A 10,856-nucleotide genomic window follows, 5' to 3' on the forward strand; every position below is an offset into this window, starting at 1 on the left:
TCAGTTTTCCGCCATTATAGTTTTTAAATAATGCATGCTACTGTAATTAAAACCCATGAAATGTATTTGCCCTTTTGTCCTGGTTATAAAACCATTTAAATTATGTCCCTATCACAATGTTTGGCGCCAATATTTTATTTGGAAATAAAGGTGCATTTTTTTTCAGTTTTGCGTCCATCCCTAATTACAAGCCCATAGTTTATAAAGTAACAGTGTTGTACCCTCCTGACATAAATATTTAAAAAGTTCAGTCCCTAAGGTAACTATTTATGTATTTTTTTTTTATTGTACATTTGTTAATTTTTTTTTATTACAAAAAAAAATAAAAAATTGGGAGTGTGGGAGTTAATTTTTTGTGTAAAAGTAATTTATTTGTATATGAAAAATGTGTAGGGTGTAGTTTTACTATTTGGCCACAAGATGGCCACAGTAACTTTTTGCTTTAACCTGCTGGGCGGTCTGGACGAGCTCAGCTCGTCCAGTACCGCCGGAGCCTGCCGCTCAGGCCCTGCTGGGCCGATTTGGCTCAAATAAAAAGCAGCACACGCAGCCGGCACTTTGCCAGCCGCGTGTGCTGCCTGATCGCCGCCGCTCTGCGGCGATCCGCCGCGAGCAGCGGCGAAAGAGGGCCCCCCTAGCCGCCTGAGCCCAGCGTAGCCGGAACAAAAAGTTCCGGCCAGCGCTAAGGGCTGGATCGGAGGCGGCTGACGTCAGGACGTCGGCTGACGTCGATGACGTCACTCCGCTCGTCGCTATGGCGACGATGTAAGCAAAACAAGGAAGGCCGCTCATTGCGGCCTTCCTTGTTTATTCTGGGCGCCGGAGGCGATCGGAAGATCGCCTCCGGAGCGCCCTCTAGTGGGCTTTCATGCAGCCAACTTTCAGTTGGCTGCATGAAATAGTTTTTTTTTTATTAAAAAAAAACCCTCCCGCAGCCTGCCTGGCGATCTTAATAGAACGCCAGGCAGGTTAATGCGACCTCCAAGCGTCCTTCCGGAAGCTTGGAGGAAGTATAAGGAGGCTGTAAGTGTTTGATTTTTCTCACAATGATCGCGCTGCCCATCGGAGGTGCAGCGGATCATTGCGGGGCTAAGATCAACGAACGGGAATGGATTTTCCCGTTCATTGATCTCCAGGCGAGCGGGCGGCGGCGTGTTTACTAGCGGCGGGCGGCGTGTTTACGAGCGGGAGCGCGGGCAGCGGCGGGAGTGCGCAAAGTACGGATTTCTCCGTCCCTGGGGGTTAAAGGATGGAAAAAGGGACGGAGAAATCCGTACGGGCGGGGGTAAACTGGTTAAAGATGCGTACTTAGCTTTAGTTTTCCTTAAAGCGGAATATAACCCTGCATTTCAACTTTGCTCTAAAACATTATTTACAGCATATTATATGCAAAAAAGATTTTTTTTTTTTTTACTAGACCAGCATTGGAAGGGTTAAACACAGAGGTTTAAAGTTCCGTGGAGAGATATGCAGAAGTTCAGATTGTTACATTCTATTTAGTTAAATGCATCTATTGAGAACTGTTACACACTCTTTGGCTGTCCTCCAGCTCCTTCTCAGTCAGAGAGAGTGAGTCACATTCAACACTTAGATACATTTATGTAAACAAAATGTATCTATGTCAGCTTCGGATGCGTCTGCAGAAATCTCCAGGAACTTTAAAGCTCCGTGTAAACCTTCCAATGCTGGTCTAGTAAAAAAAAAAAATGCTGGTTGCATATAATATACTGTAAATAATGTTTTAGAGCAAAGTTGAAATGCAGGGTTATATTCCGCTTTAAGGCTCTTTCATGCTTTACGCATCGGAGTGTATTTCAAGCAAGACCAAGTAATGGGATATATATATATATATAGATAGATAGATAGATAGATAGATAGATAGATAGATAGATAGATAGATAGATATGCACTTGTGATGTTAGAGGTGTTTTTAATAATTTGTTCCTCCCACAGGTGGTCCAGTGTTGTTTGACGAGGTCAGTGTAGTGATGAACTCCCAAACACTAAATGGATCTCAGAGGGTGGTAACCGATGGAGTTATCTCTGATGATGAATGTCGGGAACTTTTACGTCTTACCAATGTAAGTGCAGATTTCTACACTAAGCTGCTGAACTGGTTTATAAAGGTTTTGTTCTCAGACGACCTGGAAGTATGGTAGACTTGTCAACAGACCAAAAGTTTGGACATACCTCATTCAAAAAGTTTTCTTTATTTTCATGACTATGAACATTGTAGATTCACACTAAAGGCATCCAAACTATGAATTAACATGTGGAAGTATAGTACATAACCAGAAAGTGTAAAACAACTGAAAATATGTCATATTTTAGGTTCTTCAAAGTAGCCACCTTTTGCTTTGATTACTGCTTTGCACACTCTTGGCATTCTCTTGATGAGCTTCAAGAGGTAGTCACCTGAAATGGTTGGTGTGCCCTGTCAGGTTTAATAAGTGGGATTTCTTGCCTTATAAATGGGGTTGGGACCATCAGTTGTGTTGTGGAGAAGTCAGGTGGATACATACTGTAGCTGATAGTCCTATTGAATAGACTGTTAAAATTTGTATTATGGCAAGAAAAAAGCAGCTAAGTAAAGAAAAAACGAATGGCCATCATTACTTGAAGAAATGAAGGTCAGTCCGAAAAATTGGGAAAACTTTGAAAGGGTCCCCAAGTGCAGTATCAAAAACCATCAAACGCTTCAAAGAAACTGGCTCACATGCGGACCGCCCCAGGAAAGGAAGACCAAGAGTCACCTCTGCTGCGGAGGTTAAGTTCATCTGAGTCACCAGCCTCAGAAATGGCAGGTTAACAGCAGCTCAGATTAGAGACAGGTCAATGCCACACAGAGTTCTAGCAGCAGACATCTCTAGAACAACTGTTAAGAGGAGACTTCATGGTAGAATGCTAGGAAACCACTGCTCAGGGCAGGCAACAAGCAGAAGAGACTTGTTTGGGCTAAAGAACACAAGGAATGGACATTAGACCAGTGGAAATCTGTGCTTTGGTCTGATTAGTCCAAATTTGAGATTTTTGGTTCCAACCACCGTGTCTTTGTGCGACGCAGAAAAGGTGAACGGATGGTCTCTACATGCCTGGTTCCCACCGTGAAGCATAAAGGAGGTGTGGGGGTGCTTTGCTGGTGAAACTGTTGGGGATTTATTCAAAATTGAAGGCATACTGAACCAGCATGGCTACCACAGCAGCTTGCAGCGGCATGCTATTCAATCCGGTTTGCGTTTAGTTGGACCATCATTTATTTTTCAACAGGACAATGACCCCAAACACACCTCCAGGCTGTGTAAGGGCTATTTCACCAGGAAGGAGAGTGATTTAGTGCTGCGCCAGATGACCTGGCCTCCACAGTCATCAGACCTGAACTCAATCGAGATGGTTTGGGTACACACACACACACACACACACACACACACACACACATATATAATTTTCAAAGGCTCTGCATGCTGTATAGCTTGACAAACATGCACCCATTTTTTTAACCCAAACAAATGTTTATTGAAATATTGCATTTAACTTACAACAGTGTTGGTGCAACACATAAGGAAGAATTACAGAGCACATACAGATCCATGATGAGTCGAGGAATAATCATGATACAGTAATTATGAATAAAATGTTATTTTGACATACCTGGTAAAGGAGAGGGAGGTGTTGCAAGATAATCAATGTTACAAGTTAGACATTTCTGTAGAGAGGAATAGTGTAACGAGAGATATCCTATATGAGGGGAGATACCTGGAGTAAATAATTATCTTTCGATTCAGCGTTCCCATACAGTGTGGAATTTATCAGGGGTCTTTTTGTGTATATAAAGCAATGTTTTATATGGAAGAGTACGGTCCATGCGTGCCTTCCAACTAGCAAATGAGGGGGTATCAAGGGGCGAGCCATTTAAGGACAATCTCCTGACGAGCACGGAACAAAACTTGGGATATGAATAATTTCAAGTCCCTGCTCATTTCTTCATCAATTATAAGGCAAAGGAGACAAACTGCGAGTCTAATTGGGTGGGGCAACCCATCTTATCATATAAAAATTGCAACATGCATGCATTTTAGTCCTTATTTAAAAGGAAAAACACATGTATGAACATTTTTGCAAGAACAAATATGATACTGTAGTTTTGCTTGCAAACTTGAAGATGGTGAATACTATAATTTTTTCGAGTCACAGAGAAGCTTGTGAGTGGCAACAATTTAAACAAATTGGAAACTGACAGCCAAGAGAGAAATACCGTAATGCTGCTCATTGCTGCGGTGCACCACAGAAAACTTCATAACTAGGCCGTTTTGCAATATGCTGTGATGAGATGAAAGGTGGCCGTGTATCAACACTGTTAAATAGGCCCCTCAAATGTGCAGACAAAAGATGATGCCTATTAGTTCTAATATCAGCCATCTGTATCTACATAATGTCTGCAAAGTATCTCTAAAAACAGTACCGGTGTAGCTAGCTATAAACCACGGACAGGAAATACATGTAACTGCTACAATCTGTAACTAATCAGCAAGAAGCCATTATTCTAAGGCCCCGTTCGCAACACAAACGCGGATGGCCACGCATGCGGAACGCAACGCATGCGAACGCACGCCATCCGCGTTTGTGTGCGTTGCGTGGCTGATCCCATCACTGAAAAGTGAATGGGACAGCCATGCGTTTTTACAAAAAAATGCGTGCAGCATGCGTTCCCGGACCGCACAGGTCCGGAACGCATGCAGTGTGAACATCACATCAGACATTGCACTCTATGCAATGTCTGATGTCGTGCGTGTCGGCCACCTGCACGCGTTTCTTAAACGTGGCTGGAAACGCGTGCAGTGTAAACGGGGCCTAAGGTGAGATCTCCGAGTCAGGAATACACAGGGCATTGTAATTTATAACTTCCATCTATGCCTGGTCCACAGACCCACGTTGCCTTTATTTTACTTCTAGTTGACCTAAGCCCATTTAAAAACGGGCTCTAAGTCTTTTCAAGCCATCACCGCCAGTCAGTGCGCATGCGCACCTGTCCGCCCGGCTCCCTGGCCCCCTCCTCCTGTCCCAATGGCTGTCCGTGCTGCGCACATGTGCAGTAGCAAAAAAAAACACGGACACAGGAACAGTTGGACGCAGCGACACAGGGATTTTATTAGATAGGATTAACATAACTTAACTGAATACTAGAAACCTAAACAGGCTGGAAGTTAGACTTACTGCTGTAATAGGCGAACTGTAGATAGTTGAAATATGATGGAAGGAAATCTTCAATGGGCTTTTCGGAGCCAGGTGGTGTAGCCAGTTCAGAGACACAGGCTTGTCTGCAGTTTGTGACCTGCACATAATGATCTACAACAGAACAACATGTGGAATTGTTAGGAATGATGTGATCAATCCAACCACGCCGGAAGAATACTGAAGGTTTACAAGGAAGAGACATGGCCTAACAGAACCAACGGATACTGCAAGTCATGGGCTTGACAGGCTGCTGGTTTAATAACACTGTTCAAACGATTCACTTAAAAAGCCAGACACGTGGTTGATTTACTAAAATTTTTGCTTTGGGAATGTGCATGTGACTACAATCGAGACACACACACACACACACACACACACACACACACACACACACACACACACACACACACACACACACACACACACACACCCCTTTTGCACAGAAATGTATTTAAAGTGATACTGAGCAAGTTTTAAAAATCACAAATTTGTACTTACCTGGGGCTTCCTCCAGCGTCCTCCTGGCTCCTCTCCCGGGCTCGCTGGTGGCTCTGTTAATTGGTGACTTCCACCTGATGTCGCCAGTACGAATCCCCACGATGCACGTTATGCATCATCACGCCGGCTGACGTGATGACGCAGGTTAGATTCTTGCGTTTGCACAGTTCTCTAACTCTGAACCACGCATGCGCAGGACTCTCATGCTGGCTGGCATGACGGCACGTAACTTGCACGGCGAATAATAATACTGGCGACGTCAGGCGGAAGTCGCCAATTAACTGAGCCACCAGCGGGACCAGGAGAGGAGCCGGGGGATCGTGCGGCCACAGTGGGCTGGAGGAATCCCCAAGTAAGTACCAATTGTGATTTTAAGGTTAAATTAAATTTAAGACCAACTTAAACACTTTAAATTAAATAGTGTGAAAGGGGATTAGAAATGTGGGGGCTTTTATGCCTGTTTCTGCCCCCACTGACTGCCCTGGCTCCCTCAGTGGCACCATGTGGCTAGAATATGAAACTGGCATCTTCAGTTCACATTGGTGTGGATACTGCACATCAGGAAACCACAGCTGTAACATGGTGGCTGCTGCTCACGCCGATGTACTTACGGGGGACGGGCATCACTCCACTAAGGTTTACATACAAATACACAGTGAGGAGAATATGCCATAGGTAAATATGGATGTCCTAAGAGGCTATTAACTATCATTATTTAGCATTTATATAGCACAGACATCTTCTGCAGCGCTGTGCAGAGTATATTGTCTTGTCACTTAACTATCCCTCACAGAAGCTTACAATTTAATCCCTACCATAGTCATATGTCCATGTACGTATCATGTAGTGTATGTATCGTAGTCTAGGGAAAATTTAGGGGGGAGCCAATTTACTTATCTGTATGTTTTTGGGATGTGGGAGGAAGCCAGAGTGCCTGGGGTAAAAACACACAGACACAGGGGAACATTTAGAGTAGGAACACACTAGGCAGAACCGCATATGTGATTTCCACTATGTGGTATAGAAAACGCATATGCGATTCTGCCTAGTGTGTTCCTACCCACAAACTCCGTGCACATGTTCACCTGTCTGGGATTCACACCAGGGACCCAGTGCTGCAAGGCGAGTGCTAACCACTAGGCCACCATGCTAAACTATACATACAAAGAGGGTATTACCGTATGTAAACCAGCAGCTAATAGATTCCCAGTGGTGTAACTGTGTCTTACCTGTAATACTTTGGAATAAGTCTGCATTATAATCCATGTAGTTGTATCCTTCATAGTCATACGGCCCTTCACAGAGACTGCGGCATTCAGCCTCTGCAAGAACATATTCCTCCAGGGCTTTTTCAAAGTGGATAATGGATTCACCATACTCCTCATCTATGTAATAGCCAACACCCTTACGGAATTCTTGCTAAGAGAAAACAGAGACAAACCATTGGATCATCCTAATATATATATATTTTATAAAATATATATTTTCCTTCTGTCCAGTGCAAGAGTTCAGGACCACTCTAAAAACCCTGGAAACTGAAGTGGTTAAGATTGTGGCTGGGTGCGCACTTGTCAGTGCGTGAAAGGTCGAGTTTTCTGCCTTGTGCATTTTTAGTACGTTTGCATCTTGCATGCGTTTTAATGCATTTGCAGTTCGCATATACAATGCGCATAAGCGTTTTGCATGTGTTTTTCTATTGCATTTTATGCAAATCACTAGGAAGACAACGGGAAGCAAAATACATCAGAAAAAATTGTTTTTCTTTTAAAAACGCATATAAAAACGCATACAAACCGCATTATATTGCGTCACCATTCACTTTCATTATGTGCGTTTTTGAAAAATATGCAACAAAACCAGCATTTTTAAAACGCATATTACAAAATGCATACCCAAGGTTTTTTTTTTTATGCTACCCATTGAGTAACATTATACACATAACCGCTGCTTTTTACACAACGCTAGCGTTTCTGCCTAGTGTGTTCCCAGCGGAAAAAGAATTTAAGGGACTGTCTACTTACAGTATCAAAAAGTTTATTGAAAAAAGACCCAAAATAGATAGCACATTGTAATACAATGTGCTATCTATTTTTGGTCTTTTTTCAATAAACTTTTTGATACTGTAAGTAGACAGTCCCTTAAATTCTTTTCCCACAGTACGCTTTGTAAGGGAAACGGCTCCCCAATTTTTGGGTTACAGTCCGGTCATTACTTCTAGCGCTCCCCATTTCTTTTCTTCTTTGTGTGTTCCCAGCCTCAAGCATGGGTAATTTCTTCACACCAACACATACAGCTGTGAGAAAACCATCTATGGTAAGTATGGAGACTCAAGCCCTTGTGAGCCTTCAATCTAGAAGGCACTGGCCCTAACAATAATAAAAATAAGTAAATCTTATATGAGGTGGCAATGAGTATGACTATCACTGTGCGTATTATAGGAAGCACTAGGTCAAATTATACACTTGACTGAAGAGGTATATTGCGTGCTTGTGGTCTAAACCGCACTAAAAAGTAATAAATCGCATGTGAAAAGCAATTCCAAAGCAGAGGAGAAGCTCGGAAGAAGTTCTGTATGGCCTAGTGCACACCAGAGCGGTTCGGCTGCAGTTTGCGATCCGCTTGCGGGTGCGGATCTGCTAGGGTAATGTATTTCAATGGGCTGGTGCACACCAGAGCAGGAGGCGTTTTGCAGAAACGCATACTCCCGGGCTGCTGCAGATTTTGGATTGCGGATGCGTTTCTGCCTCAATGTTAAGTATGGGAAAAACGCAAACCGCTCTGAAAAACGGCACTTCAGAGCGGTTTGCCAGGCGTTTTTTGTTACAGTAGCTGTTCAGTAACAGCTTTACTGTAACAATACATGAAATTTACTATACCAAAACCGCTACACAAAACCGCAAAATGCTAGCTGAAACGCTGCAGAAAAATAAGAAAAAGCGTTTCAAAATCTGCTAGCATTTTGCGGATCTGCTAGCGGTTTTTGGTGTGCACTAGGCCTATGAGAGGATATGGAATGGCGACTAAAGTAGAGTGCAGGAGAAAGTGCAAAGGTGAGGATAATACTGGAGAACAGTAGGAAAATAACAGATGAACACAGGTTACAGATTGGTTTATAAGTCAAGGTTACACGTGTGCACTGTATTCTCTGAGGACAGAAAATACAAAAATAGACATTATTATTACTACAGTATAATCTCGTTATAATAAACTCTGATATAGTAAACATTCGGGTATAAAACTATACGTCTAGGTCCCAGCCAAGCACCATTAAAAGTATATGGGAGTAACACCTTCTATAGTAAACCCAGATAAAATAGAACTTCTGTTATAGTAAACTTGTTTTTTGGCCCCTGCAATATTCTGTATCCAGCTATAGGGGAAAATGGGCGGGCATATGCATCATACGTCAGGAGACCCATGAGCAGTGGACTGGCAGCCGCTTGTAGCCTTGTTGCTATCTGCACACTACTGTGGGCCTGTGTGGATTACCTCAAAAGCACCAGTGGGTGAGACCTAAGCTTCCTGTGTAAGCTGCTGTCGTATCATCTGTGATTTGCTTGTACATGGCTGCAACACTACAGCATCATCCAGACTGCACAGAAATGTTGACAAAGGTGCTAAGTACTGTACCTGCACTAAAGACATCCTAGGTGAAAATAAAGTGATCAGATAAACAATTGTATCTATCCTTCACCTAAAAAAGACTTTTTTTTTTTTTTTTTTAGATATCTCACAGTTTTATTTTATACCTAAATCTAGTTTCTACTTGTTTTTTTAGAGTTGTATTGTCTCTGCTCAATGACACCTTCATTGCAGTATGCCAGAGCTTATTTACTGACAGGAAAGCGTTTTATTGCTGCAATTCCTTTCCAGTGAGGGTTGTGCTATAATCTGACCCAGTCCCGACCCACATAGAAACTTGCATATCCGATGTTTAACTCTTTCAGGTAGAGAAAGAAAAAAAAGGAACAGAGCATAGTCATTTGTGTGCTTGGCACTGTATATACACATGTCTATCTCATCATGTCACCTTGGTGGTCCTTTAACAGGTGATAGCTATGCTTCCTGTGCAAGCTGTTGTGTGATTATTACATGCAAATATCTGCATATTGAGCACTGTGCATTTTGATTTAGTTTGAACATTGTCTGTGCTCACTTGCTGGAGCATTGAAAAGAAAAATGACTCCCAATTATTGACTGAATTAAGATCCAGCACCACAGTATACCTTACGTTCTTGAGTATGGAGGGATTGTACTGTATTATTATTTATACTGTATATACATCTTTTACTGGCTAATACAAGTGCGGATGCAAGATTTTTTAAAATCAATCAGTTTTCTTCCTCAAGTACGACGCTATGAGGCATAAAGAAGACCTGTCTGCAGTTGTAGTTTCTCTTCTCTTCCTCTATGGTTAACTACAATTCACTGTAATTATAGAAAGAGAAAACAGAGGAGAACTTGACACCTAGTTCAGCTGCTCTGTCTACATGACAAGACCTCACATAATGCAGCAAGTGACCCGGAAACAAAGTGTTTTCATGTTCTGAGAGGCCTAAGCATGGACTGACCAACCAAAGCTACTGAGGTGCAAACACCAATAATCTCCACCTCTGCATTCCTCTGACACCCTGGGATCCCAGCCTCTATACACTCACCATGTGCAGCTTAGCTTCCAAGTCTTTGAAGTCAGATTCTGACACGCCAGCCATCATCTTGTAATACTCCAAGTTCTGTCTCATCTCCATGTGCTCAGGGTTCCCCACAAAAAAGGTGTGCGCTGCTGCCACAGCCTTATCTAGCTTGTGGATCTGGAAAATACAAGATATCACATATGTAAAAAAAAAAAAAAAAAAAAAACATTAATACAACCTAAATCTCTGCTCTGATAGCGATCTAGTACAGAAATTTTACCATTCTAGAGTAGCATTTTATCTGCTATTTGTACTGTTTTCCTATTCTGTAAGGTGCAATAAACACTATGAGGCCTCTTGCACACTACATGCAATTCCGATTTTTAATCTATTTTCAAATACGATTCTGATTTCCGATTTTAAGGTCTCTTGCACACTACATGCAATTCCGATTTTTTTATACATCCGATTTTTGATTCCAATCAAAAAACG

General features: G+C 42.4%; 1 protein-coding gene across 2 annotated transcripts in view; it reads right to left on the reverse strand.

The window, feature by feature from the left end:
* The window catches only part of P3H1 (prolyl 3-hydroxylase 1), a 55,563-nt gene that overhangs the window by 36,670 nt on the left and 8,037 nt on the right, over window positions 1–10,856 (reverse strand). For both annotated transcript variants that reach the window (XM_068240559.1, XM_068240558.1), the window contains exons 2-4: window positions 10,389–10,541; window positions 6,960–7,149; window positions 5,212–5,343 (exon numbers count right to left, since the gene is read on the reverse strand). In XM_068240559.1, the coding sequence (XP_068096660.1) occupies window positions 5,212–5,343; window positions 6,960–7,149; window positions 10,389–10,541 (475 nt within the window). The remainder of the gene's footprint in view (window positions 1–5,211; window positions 5,344–6,959; window positions 7,150–10,388; window positions 10,542–10,856) is intronic.

Source organism: Hyperolius riggenbachi, chromosome 6, assembly GCF_040937935.1.
Source record: "Hyperolius riggenbachi isolate aHypRig1 chromosome 6, aHypRig1.pri, whole genome shotgun sequence".
In the NCBI taxonomy this organism is placed as follows: Eukaryota; Metazoa; Chordata; class Amphibia; order Anura; family Hyperoliidae; genus Hyperolius; species Hyperolius riggenbachi.